General features: G+C 40.0%; 2 protein-coding genes across 3 annotated transcripts; one reads left to right on the top strand and one right to left on the bottom strand.

The window, feature by feature from the left end:
- Positions 1–1,471: 1,471 nt before the first annotated feature.
- Positions 1,472–2,945, bottom strand: fahd1 (fumarylacetoacetate hydrolase domain containing 1). Its single transcript, XM_060840865.1, has one exon. It carries the CDS (start codon positions 2,648–2,650, stop codon positions 1,994–1,996), a length of 657 nt encoding a protein of 218 aa, XP_060696848.1. The 5' UTR covers positions 2,651–2,945; the 3' UTR covers positions 1,472–1,993.
- Positions 2,629–27,928, top strand: hagh (hydroxyacylglutathione hydrolase). 2 transcript variants are annotated; one of them, XM_060840863.1, is made up of 9 exons: positions 2,629–2,963; positions 5,904–6,070; positions 7,679–7,743; positions 10,023–10,140; positions 10,886–10,994; positions 13,322–13,425; positions 20,268–20,369; positions 22,087–22,166; positions 26,038–27,928. In XM_060840863.1, the coding sequence occupies exons 1-9, from the start codon at positions 2,894–2,896 to the stop codon at positions 26,135–26,137; spliced, it is 915 nt and encodes a 304-aa protein (XP_060696846.1). In that variant the 5' UTR covers positions 2,629–2,893; the 3' UTR covers positions 26,138–27,928. The 2 variants fall into 2 exon arrangements, with proteins under 2 accessions (XP_060696846.1, XP_060696847.1); XM_060840864.1 differs by lacking the exon at positions 2,629–2,963 and adding an exon at positions 4,163–4,247.

Here is a 27,928-nt window from a genome sequence, read left to right as displayed (position 1 = left end):
GTCAAGCTTGAGTGTTGTAAAGCGTTAGATATGTTCAGGAAAGTAGAGATTATTCTTTTATATTCCTGACCTGTGCCACAATAGTTTTGCCTATAATTGAACAGGCATTTACCCACTTTTTTCTCACTCCAAAAACCTTAAAAATGCAGGCAGAAAGGCAGCCTGATCTAGTAATATCATGGTGCTCTTTCTGCTATTATAACTTGAAGCCAAAATTGGAAATACCTGCCAGAAACTGCACCAGAAGAGACAATAAAGCAAGTATTTTTCCCCAAGTTCTAGTTTCCTCCAGAGCAACATTAAGCATTTTAGTCCCCTGGATTTTGACCTATCCCTGAAATACATTCACTTCCTTACTTTGCATGCAAGTATCAGGTGACTATACACTTCACTTTTAACAGCTGGTAAACACATATCTCCAACTGCCCAAACATTTTGTTTGACAACAAGCATGTTTAGAAATGTTCTGTTTAAGAGTATGCCAGTACTGCCCAAAATCTATCAATAGCAACTTAAACTGAATATCTTGTTTTTCACATGTTGTCACAAGTGCTTTTCCACTCCTATTGAAGGCAGACAAACACTCGACTTGCTCTTGACAGTGCCTTTCTCTCAGATAACTTATAAATACAGATTAAACATCTGAGTTTAAGTAGTATACTTGACCAAATGTTCTCAATTGATGGTGGCTATCCGAGAAAATGGGCCTGGGAAGAGTCAGTTTATCGATTATAAATTCCACAAATTGGCATTTCTGGCTTCAATACATATTCAGTGCCTGTAGTGTTTGTCAACGTGTATGAAGTCATTTTGATTTAAAATGCAACCCTTAAATTATCACCATTAACTCATTCATAGAATTATTTCTGTAGGGGGAGACAGGGACATCGTGGTAATATTACTGAACTAATAAGAGATTGAGACAATGATCTGGGAACATAACTTCAAATCCTATTGCAGCAGCTGATGAAATTTAAATTTGATTAATAAATGTGGAATTGGAAGCTGATCATGGTGTCTGTGAAACTCCCGTTATTTGTTGTAAAAACAGATGACCTTTCGAGAATGAAATCTGATTGGCTTTCACAACACTGCAGACTCACACAATAACATACTGTATATGACACTTGTCTGCTTTCTGAAATCAGTTCAAGTGCATTTAGTAATGGGCAACAAATGCTGACCTTGCCGGTCACAAATGTGTCTCACAAAAGATCAATTTTCTAACAATCATATTTGGACAAAAATTACAAGAACTCCTAAAACATGAAACCACTTATTCAAAGGATTTGATAGCCACCTACAATAATTGTGTGTAAAAATCAGAAATTATTAATTTGGCTGACAGTGATTTTTCTAAGTATCATCACAAACATTTTAGTATAGTGATGGACATATATAAATTATCAAGGTACATCCAGATGAATTCTGAAAAACACCTGACATGTCCTATACAATTATAGATGTTTGCCTTTTCACAAGTTAGGACAAGAAAGATAATTTTGAATTGCATAACTTCAGAATAAAGTCCAAGTTTGTTGCAACTGATCATAAAAGATGAAGGAAGTTACATTTAAATTGTAATAACTATTCTCAAGAGATCCAAAAGTACTAAATTTTTTTTTAAAAGTACTATTACAATAGGCAGCCATGTTGCACACAGCAATATCAGTTCAGATCTATGGTGGGTGCTCTTGTGATCTTAGAATGGTCTGCATTCATCTCCTGCCTAACAGTGGTGTGTCATAACATCCATGATCAGGTTGATTAAAAATAATTTTAGTTGTGGCACTGGTTATGTAGTCACTGGTAATATAGGGAATTATTTAATATCAGGTTACATTTTAAATTGTTTATGGTCCAGAGAAATTGAGCCAAATAGAAATGTACTTGTCCCACTAGAAATCTCAAGAAATTTGTTATTCAGCAGTCGGCAGACATAATTGCACGCCACTGTACAGAAAACAATAATATAATTACTTTTGGAATGACATTAATCGCTTTCCACTTTGAACTTCATGGTGATCAGGTCGTCGATGCCAGCTTGCAACTCATCATGTTCCTGGATATCAGACACTCCTGCAGGTGTCCCCGTGAGGATCAGGTCCCCTTCTTCCAGTTTCATAATCCCACTGATGTAACTGATGAGAAAGGGGATGGGGAATATCATCTGGGAGGTTTGTCCTTGCTGCCTGAGCTGTCCATTCACCTTGAGCCAAAGAGTCAGACGGTGTGGCTCAGGGATCCTGTCCTTGGGGATGAAGTCGCTCACTGGACAGGAGCAGTCGAAGCCTTTGGCCAGAGTCCAGGGGTGACCTTTCCTCTTGCACTCCTCTTGTGTGTCCCGGGCCGTCATGTCCAAGCAAAGCGCGTAGCCTCCCAGGTAGCCCATAGCTTCTTCCTGCGGGATACAGCTGCCGCCCTTGGCCAGGACCAACCCCAGCTCTACCTCGGGCTGTAGCCGGCGGCTGTAGCGGGGTGGCCGGATTGCAAAGCCCGGCCTTAGGTAGGCACTGACCGGCTTCAGGAAGAGCAGCGGCTCGGCTCCGGGCACAGGGTTCCCCAACTCCCGAGCGTGTTCGGCGTAATTCCTGCCGACGCAGACTATCTTCCTGCCCCACTCCCAGAAAGAGTGGAGGTCCCGAGCCATAGTCCTGAAACTGAAAATTTTAAACAGCTTCAGTCCCCGCACAGCCTCTCTGTACAGCTATTGCAAAACCCTAACTGCTCCTTAACCCTCTTTAAAGTATTCGCAATGACAACGTGTGCAGAGGTTATGGTGAGAATGTTGCAATTGGTTGAGATTGCCCAATGAAGGAGAGGCTGCGGGTTGGAGGTGAAAGGCTGTGTCTGTGTCTGGAGCCGGAGCGTCCCCGGTCTCCTGACTCTGACTATGCTGCTGCCGGTACACCGGCTCGCCAGTGTGTCCGTGACCGTGCTGGCTGCTGCCGCCCGCAGGATCGGTAGGAGCTCCTTTCCCTTCCCTTCCCTCACCTTCTCCTCCCACTGTCAGCAAAGATACCTTTGCATTTGTCACTCTAGACCTGTGTCGCTGCTAAATACAATTTATTTTCTTTAATATTTTCTCTTGCAAACGTTTTAACCCGTTAGATATTCTTTGAAGTCTATATTTATTTCCTCTTGCAACCACTTTAACCCTTCTTCGAAAGTCTACCTTCCTGTTTAAAAAAAACGATTATTCGTGTGTGTCATTCTGTATCTGATATTGCGATTTTATACAAACCATGCGGAAGCCAGCCCAGCTAATTATTTAAGTGGGTAAAATCCACACACGTGGTATACCTGCCTCTTCCTGGTACTTTGTTTTGGTAGACATTTCTTTAAAATGGGGCCTGTCAGTTAGCACAGAGGCCCATCTCAGCGTCTGTTTACACTGTTTATGATATTGACCAAGAGTTAGTGCAGTGTTCTGGCAGTCTTACATTTCCTGCACTGGGGAGAAATTCAAATGAGGTCATGGCTGGGTAATAGTCGAAGAATGAGGAAAGTGAAAGCGTCTGTCTGGACTGCTCTTTAGTAAACAACTGTAGTACAGCATAGGAGTCTTACAGCACAGAAACAGGCCCTTCAGTCCAACCAGTCTACGCTTACCATAGTCCCACTTGCCTGCACTTAGCCCATATCCCCCTCAACGTTTCTTATTCATTTAAGTTAAAAATCACATAACACCGGGTTATAGTCCAACAGATTTAATTGGAAGCACCAATTGAACTATAACCTGGTGTTGTGATTTTTAACTTTGTATACCCCAGTCCAACACCAGCATCTCCAAATCTTTCTTATTCATGTACTTTTCCAAATGTATTTTAAATGTTGCAGGACCTGCATCCACCACTTTCTCTGGCAGTTCATTACACTCTGTCAAAAAGAAGTTGCCCCTCCGGTTCTTTTAAAATCTACCCCCTCACCTTAAAAATATGTCCCCTTAGTTTTGAACTCCCCCACCCTTGGGAAAAGACCCTTGCTGTTCACCTTATCTATGGTTTAATAGGTCATCCCTCAACCTCCTCCACTCCATTGAAAAAGTTGCAGCCTATCTTTATAACTCAAATCTTCTATTCCTGACAATATCCTGGTAAATTATTTTATTGAACCCTCTCCATTTTAATAATATCCTTCCTACAGCAGGATGACCTGAACTGTACACGGTACTCCAGAAGAGATGACACCAATGTCCTGTACAACTTTAACCTGACATCCCAAACCTCATACTCAAAGCAATGAAGGCAAGTGCTCTAAATGCCTTCTTAACCACCTTGTCTGCATGTGATGCAAATTTCAAAGTATTATAAATTTGTATCTCTAATTCTCTGTTCTACAACATTACACAGGGACTTATCATTAATAGTATAATTCCAGCCCTTGTTTGTTTTACCTTGCATTTTTTCCAAATTAAACTTCATCTGCCACTCCTCAGCCCATTGATCACAATTCATCTCTCGGTCACTGTCCGCTTTACCACCAATTCTAGTATCATCTCAATGTCTCTTAAATTCTCATACAAGTAGTTTGTATAAATGATGAACAAAAATGGACCCAGAACTGATCCCTGTGGAACACTGGACACAGGTCTTCAGTCTGAAAAACAACATATTCCCCTCTGTCTCCTACTGCTAAGCCAATTTTATATCCAATTGGCAAGGTCTCCTAGAATTCCATGTGATCTAACTTTACTGATTAGTCTACCATGCAGAACCTTGTATTATTGGAAACCTGATTAAAGAGTATGGTTAAAACAAATAATGTGCAAAGGAAAGTAAGTGTAAATGAAGGTGTGCTAGAACAAAAATAAAATTTTCTTTTAGCAAACTGACAAATCATATTTAATTAAGTTTATGTACTTACGGTGTTGGACATTATGCTGATGATTTATCATATGCGACAATTGAAGTTTTCCATCCTAGAGGCGATTGTGCTTAAACATGAGTAGGCTGTAAAACAGCATTTTACTACAATGGCCAAAACTATGGGTGCTCCACTTTAAATATAAACTGATTCCTTTGTGTCACAACAGACCACATTTTCCATATTAAGTAAATAACCTGTATAGTCCTTCCAAAGTCAACTCATATATTTATAATTATAATCAAATGGGGTCAGTGCAATTTGAAGTTGTTTTGTAAAGTCAGAGGTCCCCTTCAGACTTATTAAGTCTTCTTTAATCCATTCGATTATGAATGATATCAGTCTGAGTTAAGGTAGACGTTTATTGATTTGACATGAAATGCACTGGATGAAGCCAAGGTGAGAATGCAGAATGGGGTCTTTTGCCCATAACTCTGTTATCTGTTTGACCGAAGCCATTTACTCAAATTTGTTATCCCCAATCCAGTCTCTAAATGGTTTGTAAATACATTGCTTTGAAATCGGATATGGAGCGAATAATGCTTGGCTCAAGTTAGAAGCAAAGGGACTAAAGAATGTGGCTTTACTTATTACAGAATATCTACTTTCAAAACAAATTATATCTGGACTAATATGACATGAGCCAGGTTTGTGGTTAAATGTTACTACTGGCTTCAGCATCTTTTTAGAGGAAGGGCTATAAAAGCAGCGTGATGCTATGAAAGGATCTGTGAGGAAGTGCCTTTTGTGGATGTTGAATGAGGCTGGAAATGAAATGTAAAAGAGGACAGAGAGAACATCCATTCGGGTAAATTACAAAAACAAATTTAAGCATTTGGAAGAAATTTAAGCTTTCAGATGAAACATGGAAGAATAAAAACTTTGACAAATAATCATTGTTTTATGGATAATTAGACAACTCTTTACAAACCATATGAAACATTTATCATACTCTTGGTCAATTAAGCCTGTGATGTTCAATTATACAAAATATTCAGAAAGAATATATAATTTCATATGTGTTTGTTTATCTGCAGGTTCGCTATCTGCTCAGTTTGGACCTGCCGTTAGAAAGTCTGAAATTGTTATTCAGGCAAACATGAAGGTGGAAATGTTGCCAGCACTGGCTGATAACTATATGTATCTCCTCATTGATAATGAAACCAGAGAAGCAGCAATTGTGGATCCAGTGGAACCTCAGAAGGCAAGCAGGAATAAAACATTCCTTTTTTAAATATTTCAACTAGTTGGCTGTTGTCATTTAATTGTTTATTCGGTGATAATGCAACTGAGGCAAACTAGAAGTTATCTTTTATGTGTAGTTGTAAATTTATTTTTAATTCTATTTGAGTGTTTTATACGTGTTACCTAATCTTTTTTTTCTTATTCTTCCATGGCTGTGGCATTGTTGGCAAGGTTATTGCCCTTCTCTAATTTGCCCTTCCCAAATCACGTTTTAACATTTTCTGAGGGTGCAGAGTCTCATGTAGGCCAGAATGAGTAAGGATGACAGTTTTCTCTCCTTATTGGACATTGTTGAATCTGATGGGCTTTTACAAAAATCAGTGAGAGTGTCACAGTCACCATTTCTGATACTAGCAATTCGAAGTTTCTACTTGGAAACCACTGGTATGCCTACAGTGTAACCACTGGTATGAAACAAAGACTCCCAAGGCAAAATTTATACCCACAGACCAATGATCCAACCACAACTTCAGGTTGAACTTAATTGAACTTAAATACCACCAGTCACAATGGTGGGACTACTGCTATACCACCTCAATATAGTTCAGCTTGAGTGATCTTAGAAAAACCAACTCAGCTAAGATAGTGTAATAAAACATTTCAACTTGCAATGTGAATACAGTGCAATTCTGGTTTGAGTATCAGTCGACTAACACTGGAAAAATGTTATTCTGCTCCATCTGTAACATACTGTTATTGTAAGATGTGGTATCAACTATAGCAGAAATTTATTTCTAAAAATGTGACTATAAACTTGGTTCATCTTAACATAATATAATTCAATTTGGGGTACGACAGTATTTAAAGATCAAGTTATTATAGCATAACAGTAAAATTAGGAATTTATAATATCTCTTGGTAAAACTAGTTTTTGTATTGATATATTTCCAACATTAAATTATAATTTCGATAATGTTATTCTACTAGCATGTTTTTGGTAAATATCAGATTAACCAAAAACAGACTATCATACTGCTGTGGGTGGGAGCTTCTGGTGTGCAAATTGGCAACCGATTCTACTAGGAGAAAGTGAGGACTGCAGTTCTTCTAAACAACTCTTCAAAAGATTTACATTAGCTGTAAAGTGCTTGGGAAGTTTGGGAGTTTTGAATGCATGATAAAAATGTACTGCAGTATTGTTGGTTGACAGATTATGGAATTTAAAGTGCTGAAATCTCTGCATTGTACCTAATCATTAATGAGGCCCTAAGTTTTGATGTTTGCTAACTTGTCCCTAAGCCTTCTGGACTATGTTCACAGGGGGAAATGGTGCAAAGTCTATATCATGCAGTCAAGAGCTTTTCAAAGCCCACTGACCAACTAAGTGAATGTTGTATAAGTAATGATAACCCAACCTGAATGAAGAAAATGGGGAATTCTGATGAAAGCTGCTGTTTCATTCAATTTCTACATCATATCAGAAGGGATTTACTGCTGCAATTTCCTTTGTAAATCGCAATTAATTATACTTCAATAATTTGGTAACTGGATGTTATGAAGAAGACCTGTGATTTGAAAGTTTCCTATAATTTCAGTTCCAAGCAGGTGATTTCTGTTTTTCTGTTAGGTCGTTGAAGCAGTAAAAAAGCATGGAGTAAAGCTGACTACGGTTCTTACCACACATCACCACTGGTAAGCGTTTTTTTTTAAATAAACTTTACAGAGGGAGTAAATGACATAGTAACAGGAAAAAAAAACACCCATTGTAGCCACATAAACCTCCATAAAACTCAGTACAATCTGGCTGTTGATTTTTGCTCCATAGCTCAATGTATTCCTACAGGTGAGCATCGTTTGTCTCTGTACTCAGATCTGGACTTAACAGGAAAAGAGCAATCGAAGTTTATTAGCAGAGGAAAAGAGCAACCTAAGTTTATTAGTGGCGGGTGGTGAGTGCATGGAATGTGCTGCCAGAGGAAGTGATGTCGGCTGGTACAGTTATGACATTTAAACGGCATCTCGATGGGTAAATAATAGGAAGGGTTTAGAGGAATATGGTTTAAATGCTGGCAAATGGGACCAGACTTATCTAGGATACCTGGTGGACATGGACGAGTTTGTCCGAATGGCTCTTTCTATACTGTACATCTCCATGACTCTATAAATGCATTTAATATAGAAAAAGCCCAAGGCAGCTCATAGCGTAGATACAGTGGAAGAGTTAAGTGAGATAATCAAAAGCTTGAACAGAAATAAATGTTTGAGATTGGAAGGATGCAGCGAACTTGAGGGAGAATGCTCCAGAGTATAAGGTTGAGACAGCTAAAGGATTTACCACAAATGATGGAACAGTCAGAAGAGGAGAGATGCATGACAATGAAGGTATGATAGCAAAAGGTATTGCTTGGGAGGTAAGTTTGGAAAAGGCGTTAAGGAACAGCACTGATTATAGAGAGGCAATGATAGTAGTAATCTAGTGCAGTGCAGGATGGAGGAAACCATATTTGGAAATTCGGGATGTGAACAGAAGGATATTGGAAGTGTTGAGTCCAGAAGTGGCAAAGCTATTAATGAAGATTGCAGAAATCTTGAGAGTGAACAGTAATGTCACTGAGGTGTAAGTTAGAAGACTTGCTGAAAGGTTGGTACTACATTGGGCTAAACAAGATGATGCACTTTGCACAGTCTGAGTTTGGCTTTAGCAAAAGGTAAGAAAGGAGTACCAGTGGTACCGTGGTGATTCCTGAAGAAGGGCTTATGCCCGAAACGTCGATTCTCCTGTTCCTTGGATGCTGCCTGACCTGCTGCGCTTTTCCAGCAACACATTTTCAGTACCAGTGGTAATAAGGATATGAATATGCTCTTTAATATAATCTGTACTGACATGCTGCGGGGAACAGTGAGGCAATTATACAAAGAGAGAGAGTGTGAGACATATTGATAACATGGGAGTTGCAGAGTTATTGTATACGATGCAGAGTCTTGGGTTATAGTGCATCATAAAATAAAACTATAAAATGAAATGTGACCAACAGCAGTTTTCTATTGCAAAAACATTGCAGTAGTTGGTTATTGTCACTGGGGGATTGTGAATAAAAGCTGAAAGAGATCGCGGATTTCAAAATAAGAGGCAAACTGACACAAAAAGAGCAAAGAACTAATGAAATTCTTTATGTCCAATTCCTACCATTTCTCTTGTACTTCACCCAAAACTTCCCAGATGTTCTCACCCTCACTCATTGCAGCATCTGATTTGGACAGATCCAACACTCCGTGCTATAACCTCTAATGCAAAGGGGAAAAAGCCAATAATTCAGAACAACAAAAGACAAAAGTAAGATGGAGGGCAAAAGAGATAGACAGCTGATCAAGGGTACACAATAATTTTTAACAAGCTAGGCACCATTATACGTACAGGGTGAAAGCACGATGAAGAGATGCAGAGACAGATGGAGCTACAGCATTAGGCTAAGATAGTGCCATCCCACTGTTACATCTTCCAAGTGTGATACCAGAATATTTCTGGGTATTTAGGATCAGAGTGTGTGGTGCAGAGGACCAGCCCTGTGCCTGTGTGATGAGCATTGAGGTACTCTCTATTGGCTTATTTGTGTTGATTTGAGGATAGAGAACAGACAAGACACTTCAGAGGCAAATTGCAATTCAAGATCTCCACTAGTGCTGGGTTATATAGTGAAGAATGGAGCTAACTAAGAAGGTGGGGTTTGGATTGTTGTTTAGATAGGATGTTGATGTAGCTGATGGAGGAGATGATATACTAGTGTTTGCAGTTTGAGAGATAGGAAAGATTCAAAAGATCAGGAAGATACCTGTATCTTAACTGCCCATGAGTAGGTATCTATCCACCCTAGTCCCTCTATACCCACAGTACCACGTCTATGCAAATACGCATGAGCTGTTTTTCTGTATCATTTGATTTTGGTAATCTTGACTTGCCATCTTGTTTCCAGGGACCATGCTGGAGGTAACACTGAGCTGGTGAAGAAGGTACCTGGTCTCCAGGTCTACGGTGGTGATGACCGGATTGGAGCTCTCACGTGCAAAGTGAGCCACAAGAAAACATTCCAGGTACAAGAATCTGAGCTTTAACCGGAAAGATCAGCTGTGGCATAATCATTGTATACAATTTTCTGCTAGTTTCTGTTTGCCAGCCAACTACCTAATGTGATGAAAGAATATCCTTAACAGTAAATGAGTTTCAGTTGAACTTATGATTTTGTAAGTGACAGTTTATGAAGAAGACTTAAATTATTTTAAAGTTGCATTATCTGTTTTGACAAGACATATAATTGCCTTCTTTCCCTGGTGGTCAACTGGGTACACTACTGGCCTGGAGTGCTGTGGAGATATGGTTTGCACTGCTTGATAATTGTTTCTAGGAGATATAGGTGCAGTTTTGTATGTCTGCTTGATTTCTATCTGTCCTCGCACTCCCCCCGAAGTAGTCTTATGCCATTACTGTAACCATGCTAAGAGCTCTTTGATCCTCCGTTTACTGAAGGCAAATGATTGGTAGCCACATCTCCAAACGAACTGCTGGCTCTGTCCTGTGCAATCCAAGATTTACAATTTATCCCCTGTATTGCTATGTTAATAAGATCTTTCTGTGCACAAAAAATGAATTCTATACTGTTCTAGGCATGTTTTGCTTGCTTCTACATAAAGCTGTTTGATTTATGAAATAACATGGTTTGGAAAAAAAAGAGGGACTAGAAATGTCAAGAAGTGACTTAGGTCACTGATTCTTAGAGTGAGAGAAACCGTGTTTTAAAAATTAAACTAACTACAAGACGTGATGTGCTTAACCATTCAGGTTGGCTCTTTGAATGTGAAATGCCTGTTTACACCCTGTCATACATCAGGACATATCTGCTACTTTGTGACAAAAGAGAATAGCAGTGAAGCACCAGCTGTATTCACTGGTGAGTGTAGCTGAAACCTCCCTTTATAGTGTAACAAAATAATCATTCAACAGACAGATAACTCTCTGTACTGAATACTCATTAGATGTGCCTTGATTCTCAAGTGAAAGTTATCTACATTTAGCATGTTGAGTATTAATCAAGCTTTCTGTAATAAGGCCAAATAACTTTCTTTTGAAGTTTTTTTTAATAGAGTAGACCTTTAAAAATCCTTCAGTTTGATGCATATAATGTTGATTCTGTTTATATAAGCCTGTAGAGAAATCTTAAGTTGCTAGCTTTGATTTACCAAGTTTAGGAATTTTTCAAATTAATTTGCATTAAATCTAAAAATTTGATCAAGCCCATTTTGGAGCATGGAATGCCACTGCAGAGAACCAAGAGTGAGTTGTGAAGCACTCTCCGTACTGAGTCTGAGGTGTCAGTTCTGTTGTGCAAGGGGACGGAAATAGACACTTCCAAGGTACAATGCAATTCAAGTCCATAGGCACTGCTAAGTCAGATAAATAAAGGGAAGTGACAAGGATTGGGCTCAAGGGCACCTAAGCAGGGAAGCTGAAGGGAAGGGGTAGTTACCAGGAACAGTTGGGGACTAGTTAATGACAAATGGGGTCAGTTAACTTAGTTGGCTCCTTTGTGACACACATGGATGCCAACAGCATGAGTTAAATTCCTGTACCTGCTGAGGTTACTCCCCTTCTGAACCTCTCCCCTTGCCTGAGATGTGGTGACCTCCAGGTTAAACCACCATCAATCCTCTTTCTCTCCCTGTCTTCCCCTCTTTGATAGCAGTGGGGGCAATAGGGATTTTGGGAGATGAGTAAGTGAAAGAGTGAACAGCGATGATTAAGTGGACAGTAACAGTTGGTTGGGGTAAAGACCTCCCGCGTTATCCTGGGTCTTCAATCACATTAATATTTTTAGATAATTTACCTTGGTACTGGCTGGCTGTCATGCAATGATCCTTCCTGTCTGCAATCTGGGAAGTTCACTGTTATGATTCCATACTGATTTTCTAGGCTATGTTCGTTCAAGCATCATCATACAGTAGCTCATAAGGAGTCGTCAAGTCATATGGCACGGAAACAGACCCTTCGGTTTAACTCATCCATGCCGACCAAATACCCTAAACTAATTTAGCCTATTTGCCAGCATTTCATGTACCCATCCAGATGCTTTTTAAATGTTGTAATTGTACTAGCCTCCATCACTTCCACTGGCAGCTTGTTCCATATATGCACCACACTTTGTGTGGAAAAATTGCCCCTCACAACCTTTTTACAACTTCCCCTTCTGACCTTAAACCTATGCCCTCTAGTTTTGGACTCCCCACCCTGGCAAAAAGACCTTGCTATTCACCCTATCAAGCCCCTCATGATTTTATAAACCTCTGTAAGGTCACCCTTCAGCCTCTGATGATCCAGAGAAAATAGCCCCAGTCTGTTCAGCCTCTCCCTTTACCTCAAGCCTTCCAACCCCGGCAACATCCTTGTAAATCTTTTCTGAACCTTTTCGAGCTTAGCAATGTCTTTCCTATGGCAAGGAGACCAGTACTGAATGCAGTATCCCAAAAGTGGCCTAACTAATGTCCTTTATAGTTGTAACATGGCCTCCCAATGCATTGACCAATGTAAGCAAGTGTACCAAATGCCGCCTTCACTACCCTGTCTTTTTGACAGAAATGTGGAGGATTTTAAGGCTTGTGCACACTTTTGGTTCATGATACCTTTTAAAAGCTTGTTTGAAGTTACTTTTACAAAAGATCATGTGTAGCGGTCAAGATGTCCTCCATCTGTATCTGTGACCCACCTCCTCTTAAACAGTACCTCCTCTTTCATAGATACTTTCATTATTACTTCAACAACACCAGTCTTTCCCTGTATCAAAAGTAGTTGCAATAAAAGAGAGATTTGCATTTATATAGCACCATTGACAACCTGAGACAAATTGCTTTACATGTGATTATGCACTTTTTGAAATTTTGACTTGATTGTAATGTAGGAAATCTGGCAGCCATTTCCACACATCAGATTAAAGAGGTTTATGGATAATGAGCCTGTCTTGCAACTAATAATTCAGTCATTGTTGAGTTTGTTGTTTCTGTTCCTAAACTCATCATTCATCAAAATGAATGAAAATGCTGAGGCAGTTAGAAATAAGAATTTGTCAAAAGTACTTAGTAAACTAAAACTCACATCAAGAGGGACATTAAACATAAAGCCGAATGAAAAATATAATATACACTGACATTGTTTAACTCCAGTGACATTTTTTGTATGCCTTCTGTCCGATGTGTGGTTGTTCAAATGGTTTTGGTCTCCTCACAGGCGATACACTATTTGTTGCTGGATGTGGCAAATTCTTTGAAGGATCTGGTGAGGAAATGTACCGAGCACTGATTGACATTCTCGGCGGCCTGCCACCTCAAACGGTAAATGTTGTAATGTTCGGGAACTGACCGTGTGTTTTTTTTTTGAAACATCAATGCTTTGGTTGTTCGTGAAATCTGCCATCTTTATTCTATCATGTCTATAATTCTGCAAAGTCATTTCAGTATAAATATCACTGCACCCTGTTATCCTGGTAGTTTTCTTTCCTTACTCCTTTTTTTTTGAAACAACAATAAAAATTGCTGGAAAAGCTCAGCAGGTCTGGCAGCATCTGAGGAGAGAAGTCAGAGTTAATACTTCAGGTCGAGTGACCGTTCCTCAGAACTGATGGCAGCTTGCAAAATGTCAGTTTTCATGCAGAAGATAGGATTGGGGGAAAGGGGTAACGAGTCATGATAGGTCGGGATAGAGTCCAAAGAGAGAGAAGAACAGTTGGACAGACAAAGATAAAGCCAAATCTCTCCTCAGATGCTGCCAGACCTGTTGAGCTTTTCCAGCAATTTCTATTTTTGTTTCGGATTTACAGCATCCGCAGTTTTTCCTTTTTCTTTGTGAACAAATGTTTTTCCCTTCGCCTCCTCCATGCCTGGAGATATTAGCCAGTTACCAGGGTCAGAGACTCTTGAAGACATCATCCAAAGGGTTATATTTCAAATGTAAATTAGACTTTGTCCTGATTGGCTGCCTTGCTTTGGCAGTATCATAGTTGAACAGAAGTCTGTCTTCATCCAGTGTTCTCACATGTACACGTGAACACAATGCGGGGACAACATATATAAATTAGGAAAATGAATTTGGGTCACTTCCCTTATTCAGATCCCTGATTTGTTTGCTTCCCTGAGATTATCTCACAGAACAGACTAAGAATTAAGGACAGTACTGAAGATTTGTGGTTATTCACTCACCAGGCACTGGCTCCATCACCTCTTCATTCTCCCTGCCTATGCTTCCTTCAAAGATAGACACCACTCATCCTTCATTTCATAGTTTCTCTGCATATTCCTTCACAACTTCCTTCACAATAAAGTCCTTTTTTTGTTTCTTCAATCTTTCTGTGGAGATTGTTAACTTCAGTCAACATTGTTAAACTAACACCATGCCCACTGGTTCTGTATCGACCCCTTTCCTCTTAAAATGCTGCAGTGAATGTCTGTCATTTCGACCATTGCCTTGTTTCCTCATCAGGTCCAACACCCAAGTTATCAATATTGTGAGAGTTTGAGCATTTCTAACTCATCAGTTTTTCTTCTATTTTTCCCAGCGCAACCATAGAATCGGCCTGATTGTTTTCTCCTATTATGCCCAGTGAATCAACTGTGGTATGCCCTTAGTCCTCCGTCCCATGCTATTTCTAATGTTATGACCAAGGCCAAAGGGCGAACTTATTTCTTTCTGATCCTTCAAAGATTATCAGGAATAGGCAGGAATGCAGAGCTGAGGTTAAAATCAGATCAGCCATGATTTTATTGAAGGGCAATTAAGACTCAAAGGGCCAAGTGACCTACCTTTGTTCCTTGTTTGTATGTTCCATGTCCCACTGGTCACAATAAAGTTTGAATTTAAAAAGGAAGGTGATATTGCCAGTTATATATCAGACCGTTTTTAGCTCAGTATGCGAAACAGCCCAATTCCTTAAGTAACAAGTAAAGGATTAGTTTATTAAAAAAAAACTTACTGAAGGCAGGGTATAAAGATTATTAACAAAAACTTTAAACTGTGCAAATATATGCAATTGTATTTGTTGAAAAGTAACACACTGATATGCACATAACTCCAAGTCTGTGAAAAGGTATTAAAACTTTATAGAGTGTTTTCTTTTGAAGTACTTTGGTCAATAACAGTTAAATTCAGAAAAAAGAATTATTCACAGATTGTCCCAAGTGCTGATTTCTAACCAAAATCACTTTGCATATACACTGTTGGCAGTGGAATTTCTTCCTGGATCAATTATGTCTGGCTGAATTCACTTTTGTTTTTCCTGGAGACAGTGGTGGTAGATTGTGAATTCTCCTTTCGGAAACCCTCCACTTGTGGAGAAGAGGTTTTGCTGTGTGTATGTTCAACACTCAAACTTTGAGAGCCATTTAGGAGAAAAGGAAAGGGGTAAATGTTATTTCTGTAAAATTATCTCTCTGACTCTGCCTGTTCAAATCCTATATTTTTATCTAACCCACGAACTAGGTCATGTGATCATTTTCTGAAAGTCTTGTAGACTTGACACCTTCTTCCAAACACTTTACAAATGTAATATTGAAGCTGAGTAGCCACCAAGTATTCTTTCCAAAGAGTTCAAGGTATATCCATGTCTTATCAATTATATTGCAAACTAATATTTTGGATAACACACCTTTGTTACAATAATCTATATGTTATCAGTAATGCTTCCATCTACAAATCCTTGTTCAGCTTTCAGATGTATGCTGATGACATCCAGTTTTACCTTCCCATCTTCACCACTGAGACTAAGATGCTCATACTACTATCTTAATTATGTCTCCAATATTAAGGCGTAGATAAGTCTTGATCTCCTCTTGCTCAACATTAATCCCTGCTCAGTGTGGCTATTTCATTGTCCTTGCTCACATTTTCAAATTCAAACTTCACTTCCTGTCTAATTGTATTTTTTTTCCCCAACCCTATATCTTCTGACCCAAGCTCACTATTTATTTATTTATTTATTACAGACAAATTGGCAATTGTATAAATTGTCGTGGTATCTCTAAGCAACCTTTCTTTGAGTGACTGTGATATTTATGACTGGGATACTGGGGAGGCAATAGCGTGGTGGTATTATCACTGGAATGTTAGTCCAGAGAGGCAAAAGTAGGTACTGCAGATGCTGGAGATTAGAGTCAAGATTAGAGTAGTGCTGAGAAAGCCCTTCATCAGGAAATCCCAAAATATCGATTTTCCTGCTCCTTGGATGCTGCCTAACTTGCTGTGCTTTTCCAACACTACTCTTAATCCTGACCCTGTTAATCCAGAGACCCAAGTAAAGTTTTGGGGACCCAGGTTCAAATTCTACCACAGCAGAAGCAACTCGGCCCAATTCCTTAAGTAACAAGTAAAGGATTAGTTTATTGCAAAAAAGAAGTTACTGAAGCAAGGATATAAAGATTATGAACAAAAACTTTAAACCGTGCAAATATATGCACTTGTACTTACAGCAGATGGTTGAAATTGAATTCATTCAAAAAAAAATCTGTAATTAAGAGTCTAATGATGCTCATGAAACCATTGTCAATTGTCAGAGAAAAAAACCCACCTGGTTCACTAATGTCCTTTAGGGAAGGAAACTGCCAGACCTTACCTGGTCTGGCCTCCACGTGACTCCAGACGCACAGCAATTTGGTTGACTTTTAACTGTTTTCTGGGTAATTAGGGATGGGCAATAAATGCTGGGCTAGCCAGTGGTACCCTCACCCTGTGAATGAATTTAAACAAAACGTTTTCATAAGTCATTCAACACCCACTCTTATCTCCTTTCCTTCAAAGTGGGATGAGAAGCATGGGCAGGCCTTTCAGCCCCTCAAGCCTGCTCCACTATTCCTTAAGCTCAGGGCTGATTTCATTGTTGAGCATGTGGTGCTGGAAAGACACAGCAGGTCAGGCAGCATCCGAGGAGCAGGAGAATCGACGTTCCAGGCATAAGCCCTTCATCAGAAATATTCCTGATGAAGAGCTCGTGCCCAAAACATTGATTCACCTGCTCTTCGGTTGCTGTCTGACCCACTATGCTTTTTGAACACCACACTTTTGACTCTGATCTCCAGCATCTGCAGTCCTCACTTTCTCCTAGCTGATTTCATTGTTGTCTCAATTCCGCTTTCCGATCTCTGAACCCTCCAATAAACTTTGACTCTGTAGTAGATCAAAATTCTGTGTAACTCAGTCTTGAATATATTCAATGATCAGCTTCCACTGCTCCCTGAGGAAGAGAGTACTGACCCTCTGAGATAATAGTCCTCCTCATCTTTGTTTTAAATGGGGTATGCTGTATTTTTAAACAGTGCTGTCAGTTCCTGAGTCTCTGAGGGGCGAATACGTCCTGTCAACATCCTGTGAAGCCCCCTCAGATACTTGTAGATTACTTCTTATTCTTCTAAACTGTCAGATGTGTACAGGCCCAATCTGCTTCATCACCTTAATAAAGCGATCCCTTCATCCCTGAAATTAGCCCAGTGAGCCTTTTCTCTACAGTTTCCAATGTCAGTGTATCTCTTAAGGAGACCAAACTGTGCATATTATTCCAGATGCAATCTCACCAATGCCTGGTACAGCTCTAGCAAGGTTTCCCTTTTATATGTTATTATCCTTGCAATGAAGACCAATATTCTATTTGCTGCCTTAATTATTTGTTGTCCTTCATGTTAACCTTTTGCAATTCACCTACAGGAGACAGCGATCCATTCAAACGGAATTATTCTGTAGTTTCTCTTCATTTAAATAATATTCTGTTTTTCTTTCTTTTTACTAAAGACAACCATGCGTTTTCTCCTATTGTACGCCACCTGCCATTTTATTTCCCCACTCACCACACTCTCCATATACCTTGGCAGACTCTGCTATCTTTCTTATACCTTGTATTAGCCTTATTGACATAGATGGCTTTAATATACTTGATCTATTCATCAAAATGTGTAATAGTGATTGTAAGGCCCAGCACTGATTCCTATGGCATGCCAAGCTTTATAGTTTGCCAGTCTGGAAATGTCTAGTTTATCCCAACTATGTTTCCTGTTCATGAGCCAGTTCCAGCCCTTGGTAATATATCATCCCAAGCCATGTAATAACCTTTAATGCAGCATCTTATTGAATACCTTTTAGAAATCCAAATATTTTATATCTACTGGTTCCCCTTTATCCATCCTGTTTGTTATATCCTCAAAGAACTCTGATGTATGATTTCTTGTATTGACTTTGTCAGGTTATGTTATGACTTTTAAAATTACATGGTACTGCCTCCTTAATAATAGATCTATTTTTCCAATAATAGATGTTAGTCTAACTGCTCTATCGTTTCCAGCTTGCTTTCTCCCTTCTTTTGTGATTAAACAAGTTAAATTTACGGTTTTCCAATTCACTGGGATCTTTTCAGAACCTGGACAATTTTGGAAGATTACACACACTGCACCCATTATCTCTGCAACCCATTCTTTTAAGACTCCATCAGGCCCTGAGGACTTGTCAGTCTTTCATCCCATTATTTTTCCTATAACCTTTACCCTAATGATTGTTTATTTAAAGTTCCTCCCTCCATTTTGCCTCTTTATTTTCTACTATTTTTAGGATATCCTTTGTGTTTTCTACTGTAAAGATATACAGTAGGCATTTGTTTAAGATGTCCATCATTTCCTTGTGTACCATTATTATTTTCTCATTCACTCTCTAGGAGACCAACGATCATTTCAATTTGTCTGTTTCTTTTGTGATACTTGTGGACATTTTACTATCCGCTTTTATATTTCTTGCCAGTTTACTTTCCATATTCGTATTTCTCCCTCTTTCTTTCAGTTATAGCATAGAGCACAGTGACAGACCCTTCAGTCCAACTCGTCCGCGCCAACTAATTTGACCAAGTCCCATTTGCCAGCATTTGACCCATATCTCTCTCAACCCTTCTTATTCATATACTCATTCAGATGCCTTTTAAATGTTGTTACTGCATCCACTTTCATCACTTCCTCTGGCAGCTCATTCCATACATTTATCACCCTCTGCCTGAAAAGGTAACCCCTCAGTTGATTTTTAAATCTTTCCCCTGTCACCTAAACCTATGCCCTCTAGTTTTGGACTCCCCCACCCTTGGAAAAAGATTTTGGCTAGCCATGCCCCTCATGATTTTATAAACCTCTATAAGGTCGCCCCTTCCGATGCTCCAGGGAAAACAGCCTCAGCCTATTCAGCCTCTCCGTATAACTTGAACCTTCCAGTCCTGGCGACATCCTTATAAGTATTTTCTGCATCCTCTCCAGTGTAACAGCATCCTTCCTAGAGATGTGCAACCAGAATTGTACACAGTATTCTAAAAGTGTCCTCACCAATGTCCTGTACAGCCACAACATCACCTTCCAACTCCTATACTCAGTGTGATGACCAATAAAGGAAAGCATGCCAAATGCCTTCTTCACCACCCCATCTACCTGCAACTCCACTTTCAAGGAGTTATGCACCTGCACCCCTAGGTCTCTTTGTTCAGCAGGCCCAGGGCCTTGCCATTAACTGCCCTGGTTTGTCTTTCCAAAATGCAACACCTTACATTTATCTAAGCTAAATTCCATCTTCCAATATCTGATCAAGGTCCCATTGCACTCTGAGATAGCCTTCTTCACTGTCCACTACGCCATCTATTTTGGTATCATCTGCAAACTTACTAGTAAATATCCCTTATATTCACATCCAAATAATTTATATAAATGATGAAAAGCCGTGACCCCAGCAGCAGGGTCTTGTGACACACTGCTGGTCATCGCCCTCCAGTCCAAAAAGCAATCCTCTACCACCACCTTCTGTCTCCTACCTTCACGCCATTTTCTCAGTCTTCTCACCAATTACTACATTTCATAGCATTGGACATCTCTTCGTTCAATTTGACACCACTTCTGAGATAGAGCAGACGAAGCATCTTCCCTTGGAGGTATTATTTCTCAATGGAATTTCCCATTGGTATAAACATTCACCAAATGTATATACATTTTTTTTAGAGGAAATTAATGAAAAGAATACTATAACATTGGCAGATGAAGAATTACTTTAGCACAGATCTAGAATTTGAAACAACAAGATGAGAAATGTGGAGTGTCACTGCAAGTATAAATGGGTATTATGACCGTATTCCCAATTTCTGAACGTGATTTTAAATTTAGCGTATTTTTGCTTTTAGAGAGTGTACTGCGGGCATGAATATACCATCAACAATCTCAAATTTGCCCGTCATGTTGAACCAAACAATGAAGCCATCAGACAGAAATTAGCCTGGGCAAAGGTAAGTTTGCTCATCCTGATGCACGTTATTAAAGTTAAACACTCATGGGATTTTATACAGTAATGTGTGAACTGCCCACTTCTACCTTTTGACTTGATTCCTGATTTACTGGCCCTTATGAATTAGCTGTCATGTTGGGTATCTAGAATCTGGCATCTAGAATCATAGTATACCTACAGCATGGAAGCAAGCCATTCGATCCATCAAGTCCACACCAACCCTCCACATATCGTCCCACCCAGACCCACTTCTCTACCCTATCCAGGTAACCCTGCATTCCCCAAGACTAACCCACCTAACCTGCACATCTCTGGACATTACTGGCAATTTAGCATGGCCAATCCATCTAACCTTTGGACTGTGGGAGGAAAGTGGAGCACCTGGAAGAAGCCCATGCAGGTATGGGGAGAATGTGTGCAAACTCCACACAGTCACCCAAGATTGGATTCCAACCAAAGTTTCTGGTGCTGTGAGGCAGCAGTGCTAATCACTGAGTCACCATATCTGTTGAGTTCAATGCTGTACATGTGCATGGCACTGTGAAAGGATTTGGCAAAGATGTGAGGCTTAATGTTTCACAGAAACAGACCAAATTTGACCACCTCACTATATTGTAACTTTATTTTTTATGTGGCTAAGAAACTGGTTGTGTTTATTATACTGTAAAGGCTTTTACATTATACCACTTCCAAAGTAAAGCAGTTATGACCTTCAGCTGTTACAAGAGAGAACGCAACTTGCCTTTTATCTACAGAGAATGTGTTTGCCTTCAGTAATGATGCAGAAGCAAGTTAGAAACAGACCTCCTCTATGCTGCCAGTAAGAAGCCAAATTAGAGGGAAAGAACATGATTAAAATACCAGTTGGTACTGCTGTTCTGAGTCAGGACCTGAGAATGATGATGGATTTGAATTAAGATTGTGCTGCAGGTCACCAAATTAGTAAAAGGTATGCTTAATGAATAAAGATACAAACTGCAAAGACCATTGACAGGAAAAGAAATGGAGGGCTTGCAATTATATAATCTTTATAGCCTCAAAAATAGATTATAACCATTTAAGTACTTTAAAGTTTAATCACTATTATCAATGTAGGAAATAAAAGTTAATTTGAACAATTGGCAATGCGATAATGGCCAAAATATCTATTTTAATCCTGTTAGCTGAGGGCTGTTATACAAAATCTTGGATCCTTGATATCTATCCGAGTTACTGGATGAACCCTTCATTTAATGTCTCGTGCAAAACAAGGCATCGGGGACAGTGGAGCACTCCCTCAGTACTGAAGTGTCAGTCTAGGTTTGTTACATAGACCATTGAAATGGGTCTCAAACCTTCAGAGACAATGACAGGAGGATAAATCTATGGTTAAGCCTCCCCCTAATTCTGAATTCCAGAAGTATGGAGTATTAGAAGAAGCCATCAAGAGCAGTGAGACTTGGCTAAAATTTCAGTGAAAGCATCTGACAAGAAATAAAGTCAAGCAAACAGTACCTAAAATAGCTTCAATCTTGGAGAGGATTTTTTTTCCTTAATTTGTCTTTAAGTTTTGTACGTTTTTCAGAACAAAATGAAATTGATTGCAGCAAAATATATTGGTTTCATGTCCTAAAGTTAAAATTCTAATATGCTCTGTACAACTAACTGACAGTTGTAATGGGTAGATAACCCATTACCAGTATTGGGTAAATTTAATTTTTTTTAATATTTGATTTTAGGAACATTATGATCTTGGAAAACCTACCATCCCATCCACTATTGGGGAAGAGTTCAGTTACAACCCGTTCATGAGAGTGAGGTACAGTCAAACTCACGTGAAACATTTTTAGGACTTTTGCATCTCCTCGGTCAAAATTCAGACTTATTGCCAAGATGCGGTATGAAATGGTAGAGTTGTGAAACATACAATTAACTTCCTTTTATTAACTTTATTAATACAAATAATAAGTGACCTAACCATAATTTTAATCTTATGGGAATTTTCAAAATATCAAAAAAGCTGCATAAAATATAGCAGAGAGTTGATATGAGATGGACATTTAAAATAACCTGACCCCTCTAATACCCCAGCTTTAATAACTTACCCCATTTTGAATGCTAATACAGTAGTTCCCTCCATATCCGTAGGTGATACATTCTAAGACCTACCGCAAACCCTATCATTTAAATGGGAAACGTATCACCCTGGCAGCCCCCGATCCCTGGTTCTGGAATGTTCCATGTAATCTTTTCGGGCTGCGGGAAACCGTGGATAACTGAAACTACGGAAACTGATTCTGTGGATGTGGGGGTTCTACTGTACAACTCCCAAGTGCCCAACAGCCTTTTACCAGTTTCTTTTTTCTTAAAAGTGGGGTTTTCTTGTTAACAATTCAGGGGAAAAATTTGGGAAGCTATGGTGCAAATGATTAGATCAGTATGCTGACATCAAGAGAAAGGTTTCCGAATTAGTCCCAAAGCCTTCAATTAGCGACTTCAGATTCTTACTGTTGAATGGCAACCACTGTATTGCACATCATCAAAACCTCAATTCCCCTTATTTACTCGCCATTTCCAACTTTCCTCTCCTTCCTCACCAAACTAATGACCACAAATTGCTGACCTGCAGACCAGAGTAGGTGCGGAGTGGCAGCAGCTCGGTGGCCATCATTAAACAGCTTCTTCAGAACTGTGTCCTTGCATGGACATTATCCTCCTCACGCCTTTGTCCACACAAGTCAACGTGAACTGAACTACAAACCCCAGCACATCCTCTCACCTGCTGTTGGACTCACATCGACACTTTGTTTTGGAGCTCAAGGACACCTACAACTTGCAGCCTTCTGCCAGGTCGCTTTACACACAAGGACACTATCACATCTCGTGCATCCACACAGGTTGCATCTTGTAGCTTTTGGGGCTTTCTTAGCGCTGACTCGCTTTGTGCTTTCTTGCAGACTGGCACACTCTGTCTGCATCACACTGTTTATTTTAGTGCTTAGGGTTTTCATTGTTGAGTTACGGGCTTCCAGCCCCTGTCCCTGCCATAGAATTGAGCACAGAGGGTGAAACAGGCAGTTTGTCAGGGGTGGGAAGAACTGAACGGTCAAAGAGCTGGACATGTCACCTTCAACACTGTTCTACATTAGTGTTAGGTTATCGTCCAACAGGTTTACTCACTTTCAGAGCGCTACTCCTGCTCCTTCATCAGATGAAGGAGCAATGTTCTGAAAGCTAGTGCTTCCAAATAAACCTGTTGGACTATAACCTGGTGTTGTATGATTTTTAACTTTGTCCATCCCAGTCTAATACCGGCACCTCAACATTGTAGCTACATTAGTGTCATAGCTGCAGCATGTGCCAGAGCTTAAGTGGCAAACATGCAGCACATGCTTCAAGCAAACGTCAAAGGCAAGCAGTCCTTTGGGGTCCAAGGAAGACTATAGTCGTCAAGGGATATCGCCACAATCAATCCATGACTCTGTCCGATTCCAGTCCCGGTAATTAGTTAAGGTCAGTCCGGCAGGTTGATGCAGCCAGGTCAGCTGCAATGTTGTGGAGAAGGCACAAGGAGATTTTTTTAAAAAATTCATTTGTGGGATGTGGGTGTTACTGGCTGGGCCAGCATTTATTGTCCATGCCTAGTTGCCCCTTGAGGAAGTGGTGGGGAGCTGCCGCCTTCAACCGCTGCAGTCCACCTGCTGTGGGGTGACCTACAATGCCATTAAGGAGGGAATTCCAGGATTTTGACCCAGCGACAGTGGAGGAGCAACGATATATTTCCAAATCTGGATGGTGAGTGGTTTGGAGGGGAACTTGAAGATGGTGGGGTTTCCATGTATCTTATGCCCTTGTCCTTGTAAATAGACATGGGCTAGGATTTGGAAGATGCTGACTGAGGATCTTTGGTGAATTTCTGCAGTGCATCATGTAGCTTGTACACACTGCTGCTACTGAGCGTCAGTGGTGGACGGAGTGGATGCTTGTGAATGTGGTACCCATCAAGTGGGCTGCTTTATCCTGGACGGTGTAAACTTCTTGTATGTTCTTGGAGCTGTACTCATGCAGGCAAGTGGGGAGGATTCCATCACACTCTTGATTTGTACCTTGTAGATGTTGGCAGGCTATGGTGAGCCAGAAGGTGCATTACCCACCTGCGACCTGCTTTTGTAGGAATGGACCAGTTTTCCTTCAGGGAGATGAAGGGAGAGATTGCATGTGATGGCAGAGACATATGAGAGGTGATAAAGAAGCAGGAGAGACGATGAGCTGCTCCCAGTGAGTGAGTACAAAGTGCAGATGGCAGGAAAAGATTGGTAGTTTGGGAGGATGCAGTGCATGAGTCAGTTAAGCGGACATGATGCATTCAGCTGAGAGTTGCGTCCCGTAAGCTTTGCTGAAGCGTATTTGCAGTGGTTGAGTTAGTCTGAGTTTGAAGGAGCAGCGAGAAGACGATGGCATGGAAGATCATTGGCCTCCTTCCTGCACTGCTGGGTGTCCCTTTTAACAACAGGACACAGGCCTGACCTGTGCCACTCTCTAGGTCCTAGCAGGCTGTGCCTTGTTGCATGGCCTCTGCAGCAGCCAGCTGTATAAATTACAGCCCTTCTGTCCACCAACCCAGCCACCCACAGCTACGTGCTGCAGTCCCCATGGCAGGCTATAGGCTTACCTTTCTGGGCCCTCTCCTCAATGACCGTGTTTGAGTAGCTGATCTTTGAATATGGTGCCAACAGCGTGAAAGGTCCTGGGCAGCAGTGAATGACCTCTGCTTCTCTTGGCACATGAGTGAATGAGGCAGGCACTGAACAGCCTGATTACTGAATGGAAGGCTGTGTGTGAAAAATAGCTCTGGGCCAGGGTGGACTGCGAATCTCACCCAAGAAAACCCCAGCTGAAACTTAGTTCATTGCACCCAGCAAATCCAAACACAAGAGACATCAGTCAACCAGCCAAGGGGTGACACATACATATCTTTATTTAAGCAGTCGAGACAAACATATTCAATGGAACCAGCACATGACCGTACAATCACTTTTTTTTTGTAACGTTCTGGTTTAAGCTATTTTTATAACTGCAGGAACTGCAACCAGTAAACGTATACAATTCTAGCATCAGATTTACTTCTAGAATTTGGCAAATCCATTACCATTGTCTTATTTTCCCTTTTCTGCTTGGGAAAGTCATATCCAGAAGCAGATTAACTTCAAATACTTTGCCAGTCAAAGGTGGCTCCTTTCTCAGTGACCAAATCTACTTGTACCTTCATGCTTTCTCTCCATAGCATCAGTTTCTATTAAATTCACTTTACACTACTCTCTCATTACAGCACAGGAACATCTTCATTCCTCAACCTGTCAGGAATGCAGGAACATTCCTCAACCTGCAGGAACAAATAATGCAAAGCTGTCAATTTAGGATCAAAGTATTCTGCAGCCATTTTACATCGTATTTGGCTCCTTCATTCTTTCCCTGAAACCTTCATCCATAAAACCTTACGGTGCTTGCATGCGCCTATGTCGTCTATCCTAATAAAGTAAATCTCTGCTCCATCAAAACAGAATCTTTCACAATTTATCATCCCCTCGTTAGAATGAAATTATTTTTCACGTTTAGGGTTTGAGGTCAGAACTCATGTTTATGACTGGGATGGAATGACTAAGTGCCAAACAGTAAAATTATTTTTACAGGGAGAAGAGCGTCCAAGACCATGTTGGACAGAAAGACCCAATTTTGACCATGGATGCAGTCAGAAAAGAGAAAGATCGATTTCAAGTTCCAAAAGATTAATTGCATCTGTACAAACACTTACCTCCAGCACAGTCTGGAGTGTGCCTGGAGTGGCAGTGATTTACAAAGTACATGTTCAGTAGTGAATATTCTGTGAAATAAATTGAATTTGCTTTGCAGGTGGAATTTGTAAAATGTATACAGATTTTCTTGTGATACAATCATTAATGATTGTCTGTATGTTCTGAAGTGTAAGGGGCTTTAATTCTATTGTAACCTGCTTCCATCCAGTTCTTTTTTCCCCCCTTTAAACCACATCATTTTCACTTCAGTACACGTCTGGTCTCCAAGAGCCAAGCAAATAACTGAGTTGATATTGATCCAGAAATCCACTGCAATTCTAAACCCCAGTGTTAACTTATCAGTTTGACTTGGCAATCATGTATTATTGAGTGATAAGCACCAAACATTTGCAAAGTACCTCACCTCCAAGTTTGGAAAACAAAATATAAGACCGTAGATTGCCCCACTCAAATCCATAATGGAGGGGACACTTTTAAAGTTGCTATAGACACATATCTCCTAAGTTCTTCTGACAAAAGAGGTATAGGGTGAATTTAACAAGTAGTGGTGTTTCCTGCTCCACCACTGCAAATGCCATCTGTCAGCTCTCCAGTGCCAGCAGCGGCACTCCCACCAAAGCAGAATCAAAAACTAGATGGAAGATGAGGCTGGTGAAGCCTCAACCATCTCTGAAAAACTGTAGCAAGGTTAGATCCGGGGTGGGGGGGATTGGTGTTAAGTGGCGCGACAGTGACCCTCAAATTTATGGCTTACCCATAACCACTAAGGATGGAGCTGCAAAATTCTATTCAGAAGCTCATGATATTTGGTCACTCTGGTTTCAAGACTTATGATGTCTGCATTGAAGTGTCCACTTCATTAGACTCCCATTTTTCTTCCCACCATTCGATCCCAATTTATTTGTTTCTGAATTTTGAAAATTGTGAAATTCAGATTAGCAGATTCTCTTTTAGTTAGCATAGTGGTTTGAACGAGAGAGAATTAATTATACTTTAAGTAATAAATAATATATTTTGCTTTTATTTACACACATTAATGGGTGCAATTAACTGACCATTAAGAAACTTTTTATCTGAAGAATCAAAACTGAAATCATTAAATGGATTGCAGCTTGTAGTTGGAAAAACTGCATGAACACTATTTTGTTTCCCTCTCCTTGTTAAAACATTAGGACTGCCTTAATATACCTGCATCTGTCTGTACGATAAAATAATTTCCGTTATATTATAGACCACATTTAATCTTGGCTTCCTTCCTGGCTTTAATTGTTTATGTGAAATCAAGGACTCTGAAGGTCTTTAAGAATGTGAGAATGCAATGTGAAAGTCACAATAAACATGTTGTGGTAATTTGTCTAAAGCTAAGGCTAAATTAGATAACAATGTATTGATTTAGGATTTTAACCAAAATGAACTGCTGTGTTGCGGATTGGTTCCCTAACAGAGTTGTAGCTAACATGACTGAACTTATCCCTCTTGCACCTCGCTTGTTAGTCTACTACCTTTCAACTCAATACAGATGCTTGTGTAGGCAGTCAATAGTTAGATTCACGCAGCTCTCTCAAAAGTGATCAAAATGTGATGCTGTTTGTGCAATATGTTGATTTAAAATTATCCCAGCTTTTCTGTTTAACATATGATTGGAAGCATTACTTTTTTGGTCTGATTTCTCCTCCTCTACTTCATTTTCATGGAATCAAGCTTCTCTAATGACACTGTATTTGCTGATTGGGCTTTTGATTTTAATAGCATTCTTGGAATTGGAGTG

The sequence above is a fragment of the Hemiscyllium ocellatum genome, chromosome 20 (assembly GCF_020745735.1).
Source record: "Hemiscyllium ocellatum isolate sHemOce1 chromosome 20, sHemOce1.pat.X.cur, whole genome shotgun sequence".
Classification (NCBI taxonomy): domain Eukaryota; kingdom Metazoa; phylum Chordata; class Chondrichthyes; order Orectolobiformes; family Hemiscylliidae; genus Hemiscyllium; species Hemiscyllium ocellatum.
This window is presented reverse-complemented; position numbering and strand designations above follow the sequence as displayed.

Bases quoted from the DNA above. Each gene is read 5' to 3' on its own strand.
- fahd1 (XM_060840865.1), bottom strand. From the start codon at position 2,650: ATGGCTCGGGACCTCCACTCTTTCTGGGAGTGGGGCAGGAAGATAGTC.
- hagh (XM_060840863.1), top strand. From the start codon at position 2,894: ATGCTGCTGCCGGTACACCGGCTCGCCAGTGTGTCCGTGACCGTGCTG. The intron at 7,744-10,022 runs GTAAGCGTTTTT...TCTTGTTTCCAG, and splicing joins CTTACCACACATCACCACTG to GGACCATGCTGGAGGTAACA. The intron at 20,370-22,086 runs GTAAGTTTGCTC...ATTTGATTTTAG, and splicing joins AGAAATTAGCCTGGGCAAAG to GAACATTATGATCTTGGAAA.